At 33.3% G+C, this 23,795-nt stretch overlaps 1 protein-coding gene across 1 annotated transcript in view; it reads right to left on the reverse strand.

The window, feature by feature from the left end:
• LOC118263735 (uncharacterized) overlaps positions 1 to 23,795 on the reverse strand; it is a 65,763-nt gene that overhangs the window by 17,535 nt on the left and 24,433 nt on the right. The window contains exon 2 of the mRNA XM_035575894.2: positions 405 to 767. Within this exon, the coding sequence (XP_035431787.1) occupies positions 405 to 767 (363 nt within the window). The remainder of the gene's footprint in view (positions 1 to 404; positions 768 to 23,795) is intronic.

Raw genomic sequence — 23,795 nt, forward strand, 5'->3', positions numbered from 1 at the left:
ATGGTGTTAGACAGATCGTATTGGATCATATTGTATGTTTTGATTTCTGAAAATGTTGCCAAATATGTTGATGGCGTAATCACAAGTCAGTAGACTCAATTAATTATTATGTTATTGGCTTACTCACGTAACAGTTTGACGAGGAACTCGACTAGTTTCAAGCCATGCTAGAAGCTCATGTTCATGAGCAGTACCGCGACACACAGCTGATAACATAATAATTAATTTAGTTTGTCCCACGAAAGTTATAATAATATTGGAGTAAACTCAGCTTCATTAAAACATGAACGTAGATAACTTTCATGTATTGTAGAAGTAACAACATAACTGGTAATAATACAATTAGGAAGTTCATATCTCTTTAGCTATAAAAAAAAAACTTTATATAAAAATCATCAACTCACCAAAGACCGTCATGTGTTTACTCTTAACATCTTCATCTAAAAACGTAGACACTACACAAATATATTCACCAGATATGTCCGTATCTAATTTAACTATTCGAAGGGCTCTATACATTTTTAATGGGTCATCTGAAGCTCTGTAATTAAGGTCCACACGGCCCCTCAAAATGCCTATGTCCTGTGGCTTTTGTGACACTATCCACTGATACACTGGTCTCGTTTTGCTTCTGAAGAACCACTTCACCATAAGACCTGGAGTCCTGTTCCCATACGTGTAATCACAGTCTAATATTACCGAATCTTGAACACCATACTGAATTATCTCTGGCACTACGAACTTCACTATTTTTATTGCATGTAAACCTGGAACAAAAAAAAGAAACATGTTAGAAAATGTTTTCATAACAAGGAAGGCTAATTTCAATAATTTAATGGTAATGCGATGTTCAAACATTAATAAGGTAGCTATTAATATTCAGGAATCTGCCAACATTCTCACGCTAGACCCAAGTTTAATGTAAATGAATGTAACGCAAACGGCTTCTCATTAATGGCGGACTTTGCTACAACTCCTGTTTACAGATTTATTTATTAGTACTAAAACAGTAAACACGAAAGATTGCTCGAAAGATAATAAACTTAAGTTTAACAGCGAATTCAGTGACTGACAACGTCGCATTAGCGTCGACAGCAACAATAATAAATCGGAACGCAATATTGACGGAAAGAGGGCATTGAAGCATTTTCTTGGTAATGTAAATGATTAATATTCATTGGACAGCAACAAACAATTTGCTGTAGACACGTTGTCCCCTCAAGTTGTTTAAAGAAAACTCACTCCAGCTAATCCATATCCATCAGTCTTGTAGTCCGCGAACCATTAATATTTATGCAATTCCAAGTCAACGCTGTTGAAAGCTCATTTAAATTCATCCTTGGTCCTACTTAAAAGCGGGAGTAGGCACGACCTAAAAATTTGATTCGGTAGCACTTAAAATTTTATTAGTAGATGCTTCCGGAGTAAATACAGTCGAGTCAGTATTAAATGACAAATTCATAAAAAGAGGGCGCTGAGTGGGAGAGGTGGCAATTTGATATTTTACTGTTTTATTGTGTACAGGTATTGTTGTGGTGTAAACGACGAATGGGTCCACAAGTTTGTTGAAGACAGGGCTGACAGAGAGTATAACATAATAGCCACTTAAATGTCAACCAATCCTTCTACAGCTTTCAACAAAATCGAATCTCTTGACGTACTAAATAGTCGGCTTATTTATGTCCCGGTTCAAAGATTTCTGATACTAAAGCGGTATAATTTAAACACATTTCTGTTTGATATTCCTCCCTTTCAGATGGTAAGTTATAACATTAATATTAAATTCAGAGTAGAAACGAATTTATTCAGCTGTGATTGTTTGTAATGGCAATAATTATTATCATAACTTGGAATTCACATACGGTTTCTAAGTTAACCTAATATTTGTTATGCTGAGAAAAATCAGTTTCGTTAAAAATGGTCTGCTCCAATTTTGGTTTCTCTCTTTGTTTAACTTCTAAGAACCCGGAGAAATTCAAAACACAACTGTTTCTTGAGATAGTGACGTCGTTACTTGCATTCTTCTGGTGGCAGGAGAGCACTTTCGTTTGCCACAGGACTTCAAAATTCACTAACGAGGCGACTATCCGAGTTGTCACATTTGAATGAAAGCAATGTGAGGTCAGCTGTACGTAGTTTGGGAGTAGTGTTGCGGTCGCCAGGCTTTCTAGTGACCATTGTTGCGAAGCGATAACGTCACCAGCCCGCACGACAACTCGCCAGTTTAGCCAAAAATATAAAATGAAAATGTTTTTCAACCATTTCGGTTTCAATAAAACGCAGATGTTTGTTCGACAATCTTGATTGTGGCAAGTTTAGGATTGTGTTGTTAATGGAGCGTTAATTTCAAGATAAAGTTTTTGTGTTTAAATTTATTTTACTAACTCGAAACGTGCTTTTCCACCTCATATATTCTATGTAGCTATGCTACGAAGATGCTAAGATAGCTAAGCTGAAAAACTATATGACCGTTTCCACTGATACTAAACTACGTAGTTGTGCGAGAAAGATACGCAGCTCGAGTACACATTGTATCGATAGTAGAAAAGCTATCCATAGCACGCATCTTTGCATATTATAAAAATATATCCTAACTGAGTTCGTTTCCACCAGTGCTTATCTATGTGTAATATGATTGGTGGAAGCCAAACACATCTACAGCAACGTAGCATAGCACATCCCTGGCGGAAAAGGCATCCTAATTTAGGTTTCTTGAAGCTAAGTTCTGTGACCTTCATGGAAATTTCCTTGACAATTTCAGATTCCGTTTGGGTACTTTTATAAATATTGTACACAGAAATTCTTATGTTCATTTTTTTGTTACTTGATCTAAAAAGTGTCAGGAACAAGTTCGGGTCAACATTATTATACAGCTATTCGTATCTTTAACTTCTTCAACGTTTTTGTGGCAAAGTTCGCTCTGTCATGACGTAAAGCCCCCGTTATCGTGTGACAACAGCCGGGACCAGCGTTTTTTCTTTGTCATATTCATTATATATACTGAGTGTAAAAGAATTATAAAAAGTTGTATTTTATCAGAGTTTGTTTTTGAATAAGGGACTCAAGTTTATTGTGACGTTTTTATTTTTTTTCTTTCGAGAGATATTTAGTCTTTTTATTTGCTCCGAAGTTTATATCTTCGTGAATTTTTATTCAGAACATATTTCCTTTTAAGTTTTTGTTTGGTTTTTTTTTGAAGTGTTTTTTAATAGAAATTGTTCGTTATTTCGTGACAAGTTTTGTAAATTGAGTGTTAGCTTACATAGATCAACCAATCTGATTCTTTTCACATAACACTTGCGTTCATAGATTTTATACAAACGTTTTAACTAAAACAAACATTAAACGCAACCACTGCAGCTCATAAGCCAAAAACGACATCAGCGACATCTACATCTTGCAGCAAATATTTTCATTTCATTTAGCTTCTAATAACGTTGCAAGCTTGTCATACACTGTAGGAAATTATAACAGCAAACCTACGATGTTACAAGTCACATAGATACACAAATCTTGAACAACAGGGACAGAGTATACCGAACTGTTTCTTGTATCTAACATTGGATTGTCTAATTAAACTTTGTTAACTCATTTGCCAGGGTTTTGCCTTTGTGCAAAACACGTCCTCGAAAATTAATGTTAACTATTGAAGGTTTCATTGTATTGGCAAAGTTTGACGACAATATTGCTGTTATATGAATTTGTGTTATTGGTTGTTAATGCCTTTGGTTTTGTTTGATGTTGTGTTTGGGTGTTGTTGTATTTTAAATATAATTATTTGCTTAATTAGGTCATTGATGGGCGTTTTCACCTAGCGTGACCTAGCTCTAAACTAACCCCTTACTTGTACTGGCCACTTTTAGGTTGATAAAAACAAAAATCACTTTAGACACAGAGTAATTTAATAATTACTTAAACTATTCATTGTTAACGATTTCATTCAAAAACCAACCACTAAGGACTGGGTTAAATAACCATTAATAAATCACTCTAAGTACGGCGGTAAGTGTAATCTAACTCAGCTTAAATTTCTTTTTTAATTTAGGAGAGATGAAAGCAGCTATGATGTCTATGACATATTGTAAAAGTGATCTTTGGAGTCTGCTTATTTTAATAGTTTTAAGAAATAATAAAAGGTTTAATTCGCCTAAGATAAAGGGCAAAGTACTATATAAAATTAGTCAGAGATTCAATAAAAACGATATTAATATCCTTTTATGAAAAGAAAGAACTATTCATACACAAAATGAGCTCAATCACATACGAATCTCAACGACCAACAAAACAAAAGTAAAAGAAAAGGATCCTTTACCTTATTACTTATATTGTCTCGGACAATAGAAGAACGAATATCCCTATCACAAATACTTACTCCGTATAACTTACTAAATCGACTTCTTTACTTCAAATAACACATTGAGACAGTCGAGTGACTCTTCCCTAACTTACATGAACAAACTTTACTTATCGATAGAATAACATCACTATTCGAAACGCGTTATTATTTTTTAATTCGATTCTGAACCCTCCGATCTTATTTATATTTAATTTCATCCGGTGAACACCGTAGGCATCGCATTTGTAACTGAAATTGAATTGGGGGCTTCGAATGCCATAAGGACCGATCAACTTTATCAATTTTCAACACTATAGCAGAAAATTAATTGGACTTGTATTTGCTGGGCGTTCAATAGAATTGTTCACCGTTAAAAATTTCAATTTCAAGATGTTTATTGAGTTGAATTTGATACATTCATTTATTGAGTGTCATTTTCATTTATATTTATTTATACGTCTGTCTATTTCTTTAGGTCTTTTGAGGCTTAGAAGGCTTTGAGAGATCTAGACTTGAAATATAATTAAAACAAGATACATACAATAGCAAAAATAACTCGCAGAAAATGAAAGATGTTGTGAACAAATAAGCAACGTCTCTAAGATACCTACGCAACGAAACTAAATTAAACAGAAAAGCAAAGTATCGTATCTATAAAGTTTATTATAAGACATTGCCTTTAATCACCTCAAATTAATGTTTTCCAAGAAAATCAAAATAGGGAAACTGAACTAACAAGAGTTTTTCAAGAAAAATGTTCCAACATGGAACCTTCACTAAATATTAACGTTAATACATTTAGAATCAACTGAACTTAACATGGGGACATTAGGACAATATTTTCGAGTTGGAAACGGCATCAAAAGGTCGCGATATATTTCCCAGAGGCAACCTTTGGGCAACTGGGCGGCTATTAATAATGACTCTTGCTTGTGTAGTACACATGGCTACTTATACGTACGCGAAACCAGTTTATCATGATCTCGCGTTCTATGATCTTTCCGTATATACGCCGGTCAGTTTATACAGCTTTTGTATAGCTTCATGTGTAGTTTTGTGTACATGTATGTGACAGTAACGACAATGCTACTCCTGAGTCATTTATCCTGTCGAGTTTTTTTTTTGTTTGTTTATTTACAAGTGCTTTTACTCCGACTCTCTGTGTACGTGAATGGTTTGAATAGAATTTTTGGAAATTTTCGTCCCTATAGGTTTCTGGGAAAGGTTTCAAGTGCTCGGTTATTTGATTCAGTAGGCTTTGTGGGAATTTTCACGATTCTAGACAAAGTGTTTTTGTTGTTTAGGTTTATTTTTCATTGTTGTGAATTTGTAAATATTGAAATAAATGTTAGATTTCATTGTGATAAAGTTAGTGCTTATTTTAGATTTATACTCAGTTATTTACAACATTCTAAATATTTGTTTCTTTAATTTTAACCATGGCCACATTGACGTAATACAGCATTTTTCAATACAAAAATCCCAAATTCTTCTATCAAATTCCAAAACAAACTCCGAGAATGCGGAAAAAATCTTGCAGATGTAGTTTTATAATAAGTCAGAACCACTTAATGAAATTGAACGGAGAACCCAAGACCGTTATCGATTTTCTTTGGTACGGCCGTTTCGGGAATGTTTCCTTTATAGGCTGAAGTAGATACAATTAGTGCCTACTTACTGAGAAAATGACCCTACTTAAACGGTATTTTGTAGGGTAATAATAAAATCAACACTTCTAATGGTACATTGTGGGTGGCTATTATATTTACCAGTGTTATATTACATAGCATTTGATGTGAAGCCTTATTCCGTTGTGTTAGGAGCTATTTTTGAGGTTTTAAATTATTAAGTATCTTACAAATTATGCTAATCTTGAAAGATTAACACTTAGTAAAATTATATTAAGTAATTCTATGCAGCACCTATTTGGTTGAGTACCAAATATGATGAGATAAACAGAACGTTTCGTAACATAGTTTAAAATGGCACACATTTGTCTTCCTTTCTAAGAATGAAGAAGTTTTGTATAACGTAATCTAATTTATAGTGCTTTTCCACCAGAGATGTGCTATGATACGTTACTGTAGATGCGTTTGGCTTCCATCAATCATATTTATTGGTACACATAGCTTAGCACTGGTGAAAACGGACTCAGCTAAGCAATGTTTTTTATATGGAAAGATGCGTGCTATGGATGGCTTCCCTACTATCGATACATCATTTACTCGAGCTGCGCATCTTACTCGCACAGCTACATAGCTTAGTATCAGTGAAAACAGTCACATAGTTTCCCAGCTTAGCTATTACATCTTCGTAGCATAGCTACATAGCACATCACTGGTGGAAAATCTCCCTAACTCCCGACCTTATTATTAAAACATCTATCAAGGCCAGTATTATCATCTTACCGTTAACACATAAACTGACTTAAACCAGTATCCATATAAGATAAGGGTCTCATCTCTCATTCCATACCCTTATAATCTCCATACATCTATTAATGAATCCAATAAGATATCTATTTCAGATCTAAACCTAAATAATCCCATTGAGTATCGTAGTGCGGAGTATTAATTGAAAGATTTCATTACCTCTCCATTATCAATACTTTATAGACGTGCTATCGGAAAATGAACCTAATTGATACTGGCAGATAGTATGTTGGTTGGAGTAATGGGGTACTAGGAGTAATGCGATATTGAAACACTAAGTCAGTAGTTTTAAACCGTTGGTCTATCGACCACTAGTAGTCCGCAAGACAAAATAGGAATGAAAAATATATCAGTTTTCCAATAAATACCACGGTTAATGCTCGAATTACACTTAATGTCAAAAGAGACAATTCACTAGATGTAGGAACTGATTTCAATAATCCGTAAGTCACTATTTTTGTTAGTAAAATAAGAAAATGTTAGTAGTAAGGACCATTATTCTAACAATAATGATATGGTGTTCCTTGACCAGGAAAAGGTTGGGAATCACTGATCCAAAGTTAACCTTTCCCTATATACTTGAGTAAGCTTTCTCCGGCAACAAGATTTAGTTCTATGAGGTAAATTACGAGTTCCCTTCTCTATTACACGGTGAGATATCGACTATTCGATTAATTTACATATTTAGGGCTACAAGGTTTCCGAGAATCGATTTAAATTAGGACTGCGATCGTATCGGTGAGTTGTTTAAATTGGAGTACACCATTTTGTGTGTTTATTTAACAGAAATGTGTGCTTTATTTCGAGTTCTTTAGAGATATATAACGAATTATATCTTCATAGATTGTACCTTTTAAATAGGAAATAGATTGGAGTATCATTTATTTTAAGTTTGGGAGAGCCATGCTTGGTCACAAATGGGCCGGCTCGACGGAAGTGATACCACGGCCTTACAGAAAACTGACGTGAAACAACGCTTGCATTGTGTTAACTTGTGTAAGTGAGATTACTGGAGGTCCCATACCCTCTCCTCAATCATCCCAATCCCTGATTCTCAACAACCCATAAATTCTAACTACCAAGGTTGGCAACGCACTTCTAACGCCTCTGGTGTTTGATGTCTATAGGCGGTACGATGATCCATCAGCTCGTATACCGGCTTATACTATAAAAAATATCTATCAAGTTTTGTAGAGAAGTCTTAACCCCAAATTGCTACAGAAATAGACTTTAAAAGGTACTTGCCGTTAACTAAAATAGTATTATCGGTACCGTCAAGTTTACTTATTAACTCCATTTACACAGAACAAATTCTGACTAACTTACAAAAAATATGCTTCTAAGTTCACAATTTCACAAATACCCTAACATTATCTTGAACATTTAGTTCATGTAAATAGTCCCTTAGGTAGCAACATCCTTGAATCTACTAAGAGCGTTGATTACTTTACAAAGGTACTCCGTATTATATAAGTGGGTCTCTCAAATGCGATTAACTACAATTTGCTCAACCATTCAGTCTTGACAATAGTTCGTAGTGAATGAATATTATGAATGAAGAAATTTTGATAAAGATTAAGAATGAAATGAAAAATGGAATGGAGAATGGAGTCATAGACGGCTTTGTGTTAATCTATTTTGATCCAAAATTGATGTAAATTAACGTAATTTTTAAGTAGAAGTTTCTATAGTATTCTTTAATTATTTCTATATAATGAATTCTACAGAATTCTGTAGTATTTTACAGAAATGTCTCCTCTCTCTTGTCTAAATCTCTCTTTCTGGATGTATCATAAGAGTTGACTGAGAGGTTACTTTTGCTAAAGACTAACCGTAACCGTTTTTCATAAAAGACCTAAAATTTCCTCACTAATAAAGCCAACAAAACCAGAATATCAACCACCCTCATAGGCATCTAGGACCGATCTAATGAACAATCAAAATACTAACATGTGTCAAAGAGCAACCAGCATAGTCGACCATTAGGAGCTATACAAAGGCCATTCAACCAATTACAGAACGCGACACTCCTTGTGTAACCGCACTAGTGTCTAACGATCTACGTTGACTGAACTCGACTTGTGACTTGAATTTATATTATATGGACATATTTGAAGTAAATGTTAGTAACGGTTTTTTGAAAAGCAAAATAGATATAGATAAATAAATATATCATACTGTATACATACATAACCTCACGGTCTCTCATGATGGTTGGCAGAAACAATGAAATGCCAAATTACTACGAATCTTACATACTTCTTTCGCTTCATCAATGTTTAATATATCGTGTATATTAATATCCATGAAAGTTATTGAAATTGCATTAAATCCTAGTTTTCTTTTCTTAATTACTTAATCCTATACGAGACTGTCGATGTCTGCAAAAGGCATTAATAACATTCTCATAACACCAAAATAGCTGAATATTAATTAATTTGATCAGAAATCTGATCTATAACCTCGTTTTGTTATGATTAAATATCATAACAAAACGAGTAACTCACTTAAACTTAAAAACCACATCAAACATCAAAATAAATATAAAACAAAAACGAGAATTCAAATTAAATAGAACTTCTCCTTAACAAAATTAGAAATTCGAACAATGTCGTTTGACTACCTCACTGAAACGATATTATTCAAGTAATCCCCTAACTTGTCGGATAGGTTTCAAGATAGTTCAGTTTAATTTGTTACTTAACTTACTAAATACAATAACTATCACTAGAACACAAGTAGGGCTAACTTTCAGTACAACTGTAGTTGTTGAGGTCTAGATTCACACTTTAGATACCTAATTAGTGAACTTTGAAAAAGTTTCTTACGTCTAATCTAGATTGTTGTTTATTTTTAGTTGAATAAGATAGTCTTGTTAGATTTATATGTGTACTCAAAGTTAGCCAATGAATTAATAAGCCCTGACATAGTTACTTTACTAATAGAAATTATTCAATAATTATAGGTCATTTTACCATCTTGCGTCCTGTTTAGGCTAGGATTGCGAGTGTGTATTTCAAAACCTTTTTACGTTAGTAATGAAGAATCCTGATTACAAAGAATTCAACTTCAATGACGATACCACAATGTCTTAAAACAATACTTCAAAACAGGATATTATATCCAAAAGGTGTAATAACAAAAGATTTACAAAAGAACGACGTTGTCATCATTTTTTTCAAACGGCACAAAAAGTCATTAAGTTCTAAGGGAAGAAAATAAGAATATCTCAAATTACCACGTCAAAAATTGTACACACAAAGATGGAAACGCTAGAGTTTTAATTAATTAAGGCCCAAACGGGCGGATGCAGAACAAAGTAGCTCTTGCCACACAAAAATATCGTTGTTTCTGTGAGATGGAAACGAGCACAAAATGTAGGTCAGACCGTCGTGAAGTAACTTACAAAGATGTAAAACTGCGCTGCAAGTTATGAGCGGTTGGAGAGCAATTAGAATATTACTTACTAATGATTAGGTATAATATAAACTTTTAAAATTAAAGAAGTAAATTTTTCCTTTACAGTTGGTTTGGAGATCTTTGTCAAGGCCGGTAAATCTCATGTAAATACTCAGAAGACATTCCGCGCGCTTCTCAAAGACCACATGATTACCACAGATGGGGATCAGAAAAAGGAAATGCAGACCCGGAGCTGCGGAATACCTAGCGGGTTAACAGGGCTCTGGCTCGAAGAGCAGAAGTAAGAACGGGGTGGTTTTTATTTAGTAAGAGTCTGACACGCTCTCTCGCCCAAGGCAGGGAAGCCATTGGACGATATTCCACCCTTCAAAAAAAAGTACTATGAAGACTTGTGACTTTTGAAGAGTGATTGTGTTTGTTTTATTTTGGAAAGTCTAACTATGAATCGCAGCAAAATTTTTCATTGTAAATACCATGTAGAAGTCCAAAAACAAATGTGCAACAAGTACAACGTTTTTGTGCGTTAGACAATCAATGAAATCAAAGAAAATATCTAAATTATTGAAATGGAAATGAAGATACTCGCTGTCTTAAGACTTGCGCCAAACTTAAAAGCTGCAAGGCGTGTAATTTTACGTGATCTCAAAACGTGGGGCGGTCCGCGCCATTCCGTTTGTCTCTTATTTTGTTAATATTATGTGTTCTCGTTTTTCATGTAGCATCCAGCATTTATACATAAAAAACTTGAGTGTATTAGACTAAACTTAGTGAACTTAGTGTCTCAAACTAGAACATTAACTTATAATTTGTAGAAGTTTTGGTTGTTAGTGATACTTATAGTTTTTTTAGAGAGTTGAGTATAGTACTTATTTATTGTGGACGTCGATGAAGAAAATGTTTAGTTCCATTAGTCAGCGTGAGATAAAATTGGACTCTTCAACAGATTTTTATCTTATATATAAAAATGAATCGCTAAAAGTGTTGGTAAGCGCATAACTCGAGAACGCCTGGACCAATTTGGCCAATTCTTTTTTTGTAATATTCGTCGAAGTTCAAGGATGGTTTTTACGGCGAGAAAATATCAAATAATTGACGGAAAAGCCCTAAAAACAGCCCTTTTCTTTATCCCATACAAACGTTTTCTAACTAATACGTAGAGTTAATTTGAGCTTTATTGCTATTGGATAAAGTTCATATTGGATAAATGCTATTGGATACTAAAAAAACAAATGCTATTGAATACACAGAATCCCTACTAATATTATAAATGCGAAAGTAACTCTGTCTGTCTGTAATTACGCTTTCACGCCTAAACCAGTGAACCGATTTTGATGAAATTTGGTACTGAGATAGAATAGACCTTACTTGATACTTTTTATTGCAAAAAAATAGGAGAGAATGGGTAAAAAGAGGGGATGACTGTTCATATGTAAATTCGTCATTTTAAAAGCTGTAACAGTGAAACTTTGTATTTAGACACTTAAAGATAAACGAAAGAACATAGGCTACTTTTTATTGCAAAAAATAGGGGAGAGTGGGTAAAAATAGGGGATGAATGGTCATATGCTGTAACAGTGAAATTTTGTATTTAGACACTTAATGAGGAGCGAAAGAACATAGGCTACTTTTTAATAAAAAGGGTAGAAGACGTAGAATGTTTCATAGAGGAGATTAATGTTTGCTTGAAAATTTGTCATTTTCGTTAATACGTTGCCTGTGGCTTCACTCGCGTTCTATTCTTATTTAAATACACATATACTTATTTAAATCGCCAATATCCCTACTACCATACTAATGTTATGAACGCGAAAGTAACCCTGTTTGTGTTGAGGTTACGCTTGCACGAATGTTTTTAATGGAATATAACAACGAAACAATGTATTTTTTTATTGATAGGCAATATATAGGAAATTAAAGGATAATAATATAGATAACCTTGGCTACTTTTCATCATGATTATAAAATGATGAATCGGCGGTCGTGGTTTCTATGGAATACATATCTTTAAAAATGCTGACAGTAACATATTCTCAAGTAATTCACATTTTAGATGACATACGGCAGCATTTTGACCACTGACACCGCTACGCGGACGAAGTCGCGGGCAAAAGCTAGATGTTTTCAATAAACGTTCATGTCAAATATTTGTTGTCCATCCTGTCAAATACTGGAAATAATGATTGACATTTATGCATAAACTATTTGAAAAGGGCGAATAAACAATTGTCTGTTTTTAAAAAAAAAAAAACGATTGAAAATGTTGAAAAGTGCATTAAGCATTAATAGAAATTCCTCAAATATTTATGCGCGCGTTCAAAAATAATTACAAATTATCAACAGTTACGCGTGTGTTCAGAAATTTATTTTGTGTAAATTAAAGTTTCTAATCACGTTTTCGAACAAACGATGCTCTTTCAATATAGTCTATTGGTGTGAATGACATTGACATTCGTATTGCGCGTTTTTTAAAATATGCAAAATTAAATGTATATTTTTCAATATTTCTGAGAGATTATCTTAATATTTTTTCGAGTTTTAAAGACTAAGAAGATTTTTATTTGCTAATAAGTGTTTGTTAATCAAGGTAAGTTCACATCTTCATATTGATTTTTAGTAACTTTTGGTGACTACACAATACTACAATTTGGTATAAATGATTATGCAGAAAATGTATGAGAGCTTTTTATTTTCAGTTGGAATTTCGTTTTTAACCATGCCACCAACCAGACGTACAAGCTTAGGCCGCAGAACTCGAAATACGGCAAGTCAAAGAAATATAAGAGCAAATCAAACTGATGAGCAACGCGAAGCGCGAAATGAACTTGAACTGAATCGATATCAAGATAGAAATGTTGTGTTTAATCTCCACAAAGCTGCATTCAGTTATAATGTGGCAATTGATTACAGTTCAGAGCAAATTGTTACTATTGGACTAATGAACATTGTGTGTCCACATTGGGATTGAAATTAAAAAATGAAGACTCTGGATTGTGTTGCGCCAGCGACCAAGTCAAATTGACGCCATTGGTACCGCCACCATAGCCACTACATTCATTGGTAAATTTTTTAACATCATTTGGGGCAACAAAAGTTATACGAGACAATTTTATGCCTACTTTTAGTAAGTAAGTATAATGGCAAACGTTTTTTTTTTTTAGTTTTAAAACCATGTAGCTGGTGCAAAATATGTCGAGTCAGTGATGTGTTTATTTTGTAAACAATAAGTCAAATACATAATAATAGTCTATAATCCGAAGACTTAATCAGCAACATTTTATAACATGTTGTATTTTATAGTGGCATGAGCAAGATGTTCTTGGTAAAGCCTACTACCTAAACCTGCCGTGGAAGGCTGTTTAATGTCGAGGTTAAAAGTAGTTTTAATTTGAAATGATGTAAAGTATTGTGGCAGTATTTTGCGAGCCACATGGTGGTACAATTTGCTATACAATTACCTGTATATATATTTATATTCTTGCAGATTCAGGGATTCAAATATATCATCAAACAGGTTCCTTATTGCCAGTGCCTATTGAAGACTGTACATTTTTGCAAATATATTTTATGGACAATTCAGCAAGAGAAGTCGATCAGCGTTGCGCACACAACAACTCAGTAAAAAGATCCATTGTGATGAACAACTTCAAACATGTTTCCATCAACACAATGAATTAGTTGCATTATTCACAAATGCATTAGACCGCATGCCATCAGATAATCACAAATTTGTCATCAGAGCCGATAAGGCGCCTGCAGGACAAAATGCTGGACATTTTAATATGCCAACAATTGATAAAAAGCGCGCGTGGTATTTAGCTCAATGTTTACTATAAAATGCCAAGTTCTTCAATAGCGATTTGTAAAAATATTAGCGAAATTATTGAATCTAAATTACCTTTTCAGGTATAGTGAGATCAGGAAATTATGGATTCATTTTTATATGGAGGATATTATAGATTCCAGTTCAAATTGAATAGGGACTCATACCTACATAGCTCAGCTATACAAAATAAAGTAGAGCATCATTGCTACGCGAAAGCGGTACGAAGTTCGCTGGGTCAGCTAGTTGTTAATATAATGAATGTATTTTTAAGGAATTAGATTTTAGGGTATACGTAAACGATTGAGTATCATATAGACATAGCTGCGGCAGAAAAACTTGCTAAGAATTAAGTCCGTTTATTATGTAAAAATGACGTTGTTTGCTCCTAAACTTTGATTCGTGTTATTTAAGTATTGTTTTCTTATACTACAAAATAAAAAATAAGTGTTTAATATTTTTTAAATAGATTTCTAATTTTCGTACACCGTCATCATCCTTATTATCTGTAACATATAATATGTTACACGGACTAAACACATGAAAATGTCTATAAAATATCAACAGAAATGTGTCAAAATTTATGGTTTTATTTACGGCTTTACGCCATGTCAGAGGCGACTCTTTATAGATTGATTATTACCAGGTTTTAGGGGCGCTAAAATCCTTTTACAAAATGTGTGTATAAAATATTTCGGATAAAAATATACTGAGTTATTTTATTTATTACTAATAATAGTATCATTTTGGGTCATCACATGTTATAATATTAAATGCTATTATGCAGTAACTTCATACTTCTGGCTAAACAATTAAAACCATCGCGTGTTTGATCTTTGAGCAAATGTACTGTCATACAGTCCTTTGATTATTGAGATTAAGATTAGTTTTTTAATTACTTATAAAATATATTTATTTATTCATTTATATACTGAAAATCCAACAACTCTACACAACAAACACATTGTGGCAAAATAATAATTAAGGGTTTATAAAAAAAAAGTGTTAAGTTTACCCAAAATTGTAAACTGTCACAAGTCGTGTTACAAGCGCCACGGTTCGCAATCTTGTACTGGATTAAGTTAAAAGAGAACAGAGAATGGTACGACACATTAAAACACAAATAAATACAGAACAACAAAATATGTTGTGTTCACGTATCCATAAAAATTATCAAGAATTATTGTGATATTTATAAAGATAGAAAAGCAAAATGTGTTCACGTAATTGTAAAAACAATCAAGAATTATTGTGAAATAATTAAATCTAATTTTGGATGATATGTGTAATCTTCATGACCTTTTAACATTTAGATAAGTAGGTGCCATTATTGGCGTGGGAGGAACAACAACTTCACATACTGTTTTGACGGAAACGATTCCAAAAATATCTAATTATATTTTATTAGGTACAAAATTAGCTTGAGCTAATTTAGTATTATCGTATTAACATGGTATGGAGATTTATCTAAATCCTGGATGTATGGTTATTTGAACCATAATTAAGTATAATATTAATCCATATCCTGCTTGTTTTCGACAGAATCAATTATTCTGACTGCCCCGTTGGCGTTGGGTCGCAAGTGCGATTGCCAGGCGTTGGGTTTGACCTTCGCGTCACGTAAAGTATTGCCCTAATAATATTGTAGATCTGCGGGGATAAAAGGCGTATTTATTTATTCGAATATTTTCTCTTATTAATTTTTAAATTTGCGTAAAAAGTTACCATAATCAGAGTTTCTATTTTAAAGGCTTAATAAACATATTCAATTTTGTATAACATACGCATTTACGTTACCGTTGTATTGTATTTTAAGGCTTAGGTATTTAAGTTCTAAATTGTTTCAATATGTTTGCTAGAACATAAAAGCAAACTAACCACTTACTAGAAAAAATATTCAGCAATTTATTACCAAATATCTATTGAACCTTAAATAATATCAAAACAAATACATTTAAACTCTACCAACCTATCGCTAACATATTATTAACTCTCAAAAAACATACCCATATAGAGTTTCGAACAAAAACACAACACACCGAAGTTCGAACAAACAGCGCCCTCTTAGATACACACTGCTGACCTTCGGAACTAAAGTGTCAGATGTCAACGGCCACTAAAAACCGGCCAAGTACGAGTCGGACTGGCGTATGAGGAGTTTCATATCTTTCGTTCATTTATTCATTCGAGCAATGGACGGTATTAAAGTCAATTTTGTTGTATGGAAGTACCTTTAAATTTTGTTTTGTTTTGTTTTAAGTGGAAATAGAAATGATACTTACATGAGCTATCTAAATTTCGAGTATCTAGCTATCATTTTCATAAAATACAGCTTAGTACTAGCTATCACGGTACATGAACAAACAGACGGACGTACATCAGAGTTCTAGTTGTAGATTTTCCGTTTTACTCATTAGACACGGAACCATTATTTTTGAGGGGGAAATTCATCAATGCCTTCTTTCACTTAGGGTGAAGTTCCAGGGAGTTTTAAACTCTGACTAAAAACCACCCCATTCTTACTCCTACTTCGAGTCGGAGTACCAGTAACCAGCTAGGTGGTCCGTAGCTCCGGGACGCACGGAACCCCAAAAATGGAACCAAGCCCCACTTCATACATATTGTATCTCGTCACATCTAGAGATACATCATTTCATATTACAAACGCGTCGGCCGTATAAAAATAGCGTTCGTACACTGCCTCGCCAATTTTCTTGAAAGCACAACGTATCTAGTGTGACATTTGATACAAACGAGGTCATTTTACGACAGCCAGATAAGTATTGACCGAGATACACTGGTTTTTTTATGGGTCACTCTTTGAATGGCTAAGAAAAGGTTGTGAAAATAACTACTGAAGGTTTTCTGTCGAACCACACAATGTAAAAGTTTGTTTGTTATACAAACACAAACAAACTTTCACATTTATAATGTTAGTTGTTTTGATGTTTGTTCGCCAATCACGGTGAAACTACTGAGCGGGTATTAATGAAATTAGGTATACAGACAGGGTATGAGGAGACTTGGGTGATAGGATACCTTTTATCACACGGACGAAGCCGCTGATAGAAGCTAGTGTTTACTATATTATATAAAACCAAGCATAAAATATTGGATGATGCCTTAGACACACTATGGGACGATTATTGCTGAAAAAAAGTAATACAGGGTAAATAAACTACCCAAATATTTTCAAATGTTCATACTAATGATCAATCCTTCCTAATTATTCTAATTTAAAAATCCTTCAACAATCTTTATGCCACCAATCATTATAAGTCAATACCAAATAACACAGTATCTTTAAACCATGACATAACAAAGCACTACATCTGCAAATGACATTTGTGCCATTAACACAAAGTGTTCACTCGATCGACTCAGAACCTAAGATTCAACCGAGAGAAATGGGTCGTTATAGTACACAAGTGGGATGGAAATCGATTTTTAGACGCAAATGTAAGACTTGGAAGAGGAAGACCTACTTTAGTAAAAGACATTTTAGAATATTTCGATTTTAAGTTTTATCTGAAAATGATTAGAGGTTATTTTTGTATATTGTTGTGTTTGACTAAGTTCCAGGTAGTTATTTAGGTTCAGTCTAGGTTAAAACTTCATTTAATCTACCTTTATTTTATAATCCACCCAATATTATTTACAAATGGATAGTGGTTATATTTTATACAATTACTTAAAGTTATACATGAATAAATTAAAATACTTAACCCTATTTATATTTATTTATTTTTTATTGGGAGAGAATTATCTAATGTCTCCTCACGCCTTAAGCGAGACGAGAAGGAGTGTCAGACTCTTACTGACTAAAAACCACTCATTCCTACACCCGATAAAATCGCTAGGTAGTCCGCAGCTCTAAAATTACTTGACCTAATAATATAAAATCGGCATTTCAATTTAATCTTTTAACAAAACAGTTTTAATTGCTACAGCTTTAAATAACTGAAATCGAAACTCGAAATCGTATAATTATAGCCAATCATACAAATTAGGTTCTAAAAATAACTTTGTAATTGGCTCAAGTGATAACTTAAATACTTCACTTCACTTTCTAGGGAGTGCGTGGGTTGGTAAGTTTGGGTTTTATATAGATACGGTGTAGATCAACCTATATTCAATTCTTGTTAAATTCCCTTTATTACCGACTGTAAAAACTAGTAAAAAATATGTTTTTATGTTAATCGATTTTTTTCAGCTAATATTGTTGTCATTAAGATTAAGAGTGGGTACCAAATATAAGGAACGTCAGGACGTCAGGAAACGGATTAAATTGTAATGATTCTAATTTGACCCAAACAAGTAAACAGGTCAAGTTAAATAAAACCGTTTATAATAATTATTAAAGTAAAACTATACGTGACAAACCTACGTATTTTTATGTTCTATTCAAATGGCAATTTTAAGAATAAGTTCACCGGCTGCTACCAATAACAAAGATGGCTGAAAATAACTTTAAAACGAGAAATCACCGTTAATAGTAACTCCGATCCTTACCCTTGCTTAAATTATTAACATCAGATAGCCGACGTTAGGGAACTAAACTTCCCTTAGGAAATGAGAAGTACATTCATTTTTCACGTCCTCATTTGAAAGTTTTAATGGGTTTCTGAATTAAAGGTTTTACGTACTTCGATTACAAGTAATTTAGTTTATTAAGGTAATCTGTGAGTTAGTTCTATTGGGTGATTTATTGATTCGCTGAACGTTATAGGTGATTTAAAAGGTATTTTCTGTATTGCGTGCTTAGAAGAGTATTTATTTTAAAATGTAAACATTGAATTCGTATAAAGATCCTTCTTATCAGGTATTTAGTTACCTACTTTAATCGTTTTAGGGTAAATTCGTAAATCATTTTCAACCTTTTGCAACCCCCATAAGAGATCTATAGAAGTAACAAGTGAATTTGTTACTGTTTGCCTGCATGGTAAGCGTGGTGACTGGGCAACATACCTCGCAACGTGTAGCGGGTTCGAATCCCGCACGGAACAACTCTTTGTATGATCCACAAATTATTGTTTCGGGTCTGGATGTCAGGTGTATGTGGACTTGTATGTTTGTCCCACGACACAGGAGAAAATCTTAGTATGAAGCAAGGTTTAAAAAATATCCAACGAAAAATTGTTGTAAATACTTATTTGCTATACTTTAAGCAAAAATACCGCCATGACATTCTATTCTACATTTGTCAAGCTTGCACAAAACTGTCGTAGAAAGAAAATAACATGTAACCTAAAAATAAATTCACCTTTGGTTCGTATACCGTAGCTGTTTGCTTTTCCGTGACCAGTTATAACATAAACATTTCTATTCCTCGTATTGTGTAAGCATTTCAAGTTATATTGAGCTTGAAAACATTACCAATCGTACACACATCTACCAGTTTATAATGATCTCACTGTCTGTTATCTTTCCGTTCTTTTCACGGTCAGTTTATACTGGTTTTGTAGAACTTGATGTGTAGTCGTGTATACCTATAGTTGAATGTTAAATGTTCTGTGTAATCGTTTCTTAAAAATGTAGCATAATATTATTTCAGTATTTGAACGGATTCAGAGTGTAGTCAGCCATGTTATTTAGTATGCAGGTAAGAAAATAAAGATTATTTGTTACAGAGACAGTAATAATTTCAAAAATATTACTTCAGCTTTTATATACTGTGTTATGACAGGTGCAAGAGACTTGTTTCTCGCATTTAGATAGAAAAAAAGAAAAAGCATTTATTCGACAAAAGACAAACTCAAAGTTACACAAATACAAAGATTATAAAAACATCACTCCATGTTACCTATAAGACTCTCAATTTTAGTAAGGTGACAAAATATAGAACTTTTCATTTCAACTCATCATCAATCGAAATTGGAGGACCAGGAAAGCTTTGTTCAGCAGTGGACGTCTCTCGGTTGATGATGACGATGACGATGATTCATCGAAATTGCACATCACAACCACAATATGTGATCAATCTCTCTTAACAGAATGACTTCTTGACCAACAAACCTCATAGAACAAGAACACACATAGCATCTAAACAATTTCATTTCAAACTATAATAATTTAGATCGTGTACAGAAACTCTCAAGCAATAGTACACCGTGTCAACTTGTATAAAAGATGTTACGCTTGCTCGCCTCAGGGCAGTTCCGTAAAGCTTAGCCTTCCCTTGCTCAAAGGCTAAAAGGCTGAGTATTTTATACTATCGGATGACCGAGGCTTGTTCAGGTAAACCCTCAAAAGATAAAATAAAAACATGCCACTACAGCAAGCGAGGAATCCATTCTACATATCGGAATATTATTTTTATTTATAGTTCGGTTTTCGTTTTTCTCCGATACGTACGATGTTCTGTTATTTCGTTGTTAGTTTAAATATTGGTTGCTTTACGATTGAGTAGCAGTTATTTTTGGAATGTTTTTGATTGGTATCTTGTATTTGTTTAGTGGTGTTTGCGTGATTGTCTCTTTGTAAACTTTCTTCTGTTTATTTTGTCAACTTTAATAATTTCTGACTTAGGATATCATAACTGTGAGTTATAAATGTAACATTAAACTATGTGTGTCCCATTTTGATTATTGATAATATATTTTTATGGGAAATATTTCATCTATACTATTCAGTTTGAACCGAAATATAAATATAGCACTGTTTGTAAAAAAACCTTGTTATTAATAAGACTTTGGTTACATAGACTCATAAGTACATCATTAGGTCAAAAGGCAAATGCAATACAATTAAAAAAACTTGACCCAAATCACTACAAACCAAATAACAAAAACCCTTAACCAAACACTATTAAATCGACTACAATACCACACACAATTTAAGGACATAAAATTAAATAGCACAAAGACCACTTTAGCGTATCTGTATTCAACACTCATAGTACAAACGACTCCACTTTTCCCCGGCATAGCGGAGCGAGCTTAAATGACAAGGCATGACTCTGCTACGACTCACTAAGTAATTACATACACGTCATATGTTAGGAGCGAAGCATATTCAGCGTTATGGTAGGGTCGCAATGTTCGAGCGCTCGAGGAGACTGATTGGGATTAATATTACTGCTGTTAGCTACCGTGTTAGCTGTTATTTATTTACTGGCTTCTGCTACCAGCTTTGTCTACGTTCCCGTGGGATAAAAAGTATCCTATCATTCAAGTCAGTTCATAAGCCATATGTGTATCATTTACCACCAATTTCATCAAAATTCGTTCAGTAGTTTTAGCGTGATTGACGGACAAATTCACATTTGTAATATTATAATTATAATGTATACGTATGATAGTGAGAATAGCTATAAAATAAAAATAATAATTAATTTTGTATGTCTGACGAAAGTTATAACCTGCCGAGTGTTTAAGAAAATGCCCCCGAATTTTGGTCTTAATAGATAAGCGACTGAACGCCGTCTTAAAATCCGTGTGTAGTGCATTCCACAGCATTACACATTGTATGAAAAAAGAACTTAGATACACACGACAAATTTCATCACCTATATAAACTAGATATAGGTACCTAATTTACGTTTTTGCGAGTGAGAAACGCCGTAGGCTTTATTCGTCTTTTATTCACCAATAAACTTTTCGCAAATTGAATTCTCTCCACTTTATGACAGCCTAAAATGTAAAAATAAACGTAAACATGGAACTACTAGCAATCTAAGCCTGGATTAGGTATAAAGGTTTAGTAGGTACACGATTGTGTGAAATTTTGTGCCTATTTTTTTCATGTTTTACGTTTAACGTTCAAGCGACGATTTCTTTTTATAGGTTTGACCTATTCAAATTGTGTTGGCGTACACTTAAAAACCACATAAGGGATAAATATAATTTCCTCCTACACAATCAGCCAGTTTTATTTATTATTATTTACACGATAAATAAAAAATAAAGTCACATCAAAGTGTTTTTAACCCACGTACATTAATGGAGAAAAGCTCGACTAATTTCGAGTCACAGACGGACTCTTCATTATAAGCAGCGTGTTTAGAAGCGGCTATATTGCGCAGCCTACTGCGAACTGAAAATAGTAAGCCGTGATTTTTAGTTATTTGACTATGTCTTACGATAGTTATTATAAAAATGTTTTATTTTTAAAGTACAAAATTTATACCCCAGCAAAATTATTCTACGTTAATTGGCTCTTATAAATATATTCGAATACATACAAACAAAAAATACCTTGACATACATTTTATAACACAAAAAACCATTATAAATATGAAATCATGGCCACCATAGTTCACACATTATTCACTGCTTGTGAAAGCAAGAAGCTGACTTGTAAATAAATAATGTAATGAAAAGCGCTCACTTCTTAACGTACTGATTAAATAAATAGGTAATTTGATGTTACTGAAATAAGACTTTTATCTTTTGAACAATTTTCGTGTTTCATCTAAATAAAATTATAGCTTAGCGAATTAAAGAACGCGAGGGGAATGTGTGTGATGTATTTACTCTTTTATTTTGTTAAATTATATGCTGTTTATTTTTAAAACGACGTTTACTTAAATAGAACGTTTACGTTCTGTTTATGTTTGGAATATTTAAAAGACTGCATTGCTTGAAAGAACATAAAACTAGTAATGACTTTAAACTTTAACTTCTGAATTGCTCTTTCTAATACTAAGAAAAAAACTTCTGCAAAAAGATGTAATATCACATGTGTGTCATTAATTTATTGCTCATGCAGTTCATGTATCATTTTTTTAAATAAGTAGGAATTCTAAAACGTTGAATAGAAAAATACCAGTCTCCATTAAAGCAACAGAAGTCAAGAAACTATTTAATTTCCATACATGAATTCTATCTACATTAGCTTAAAGTGTAAAATTTAATTAAAATATCCTTTACATTTACTTCTCTATTACTATTAATCCTGTAGCCGGACTGACTCATGTAATGTTCGGTGCATTTTACCCAATTCCACTCGCTCTGCCATTATAATTCATTTTTTGCGTGATGAACATTTTTAATTAAGTTGCCCGAGTTTCCTCTGGTCAGTTAGGGACATGCAGGCAGACTAAAAATGTGTATACATAAATACTTTACCTTTTCGGTATATCAAGAAAATCTAAGCAAAATCTATGAACAATTTTCTACAATACTTATTCACTAAAAAAATTAAAAGATCTGACCACTTATCACGGAGACAGTTATGTAAAAAAAAGTTTTTACAAATACATAGTTTTAGTCTTAAATCATTTTAAGTGAAGTGAAGCGATAGAGGTGTGTGAGAATCCTAGTAGTAAGAATCATGGCAATTGGCTATCTATAATAGCCAATCGCTCTTATTACTCTCTGCCTACCCCTATGGGAGACAGACGTAAGGTTATATGTATATGTATGTACAAAATCTGAGTACATCATCTTTATCCTCTTCAGTTCACTAGAAGCTTAAGAAGATAAGGCAATACTTGTTGCCAACTGAAAAAAAAAATCTATGTACCGTATATAAAAAATATACCTAACATTTTGTATCTACTCCAACATCTGCTCTAACTAAAACGTATCTAACAACTTGAGACGTCACTACACTTCCATTAATCACGTCAAAAATTATGAGGACATTCGCCTAATCGACGTCGACAAAATAATAAAGAAGAAATTTGCGACAAATTAGGTAACAGCCTCTGTCCCTGTCATTTCCAATAGTACACGACAAGGATGGAACGAGACAGCGAACCACTTTGATAAATAATATAATACGTATTTAACGTACGAAATAAGTCTTGATAGACAGGCAATAAATAGGGGATGAGGTAAATATA

This window comes from Spodoptera frugiperda, chromosome 27 (assembly GCF_023101765.2).
Source record: "Spodoptera frugiperda isolate SF20-4 chromosome 27, AGI-APGP_CSIRO_Sfru_2.0, whole genome shotgun sequence".
NCBI classification, from domain to species: Eukaryota; Metazoa; Arthropoda; class Insecta; order Lepidoptera; family Noctuidae; genus Spodoptera; species Spodoptera frugiperda.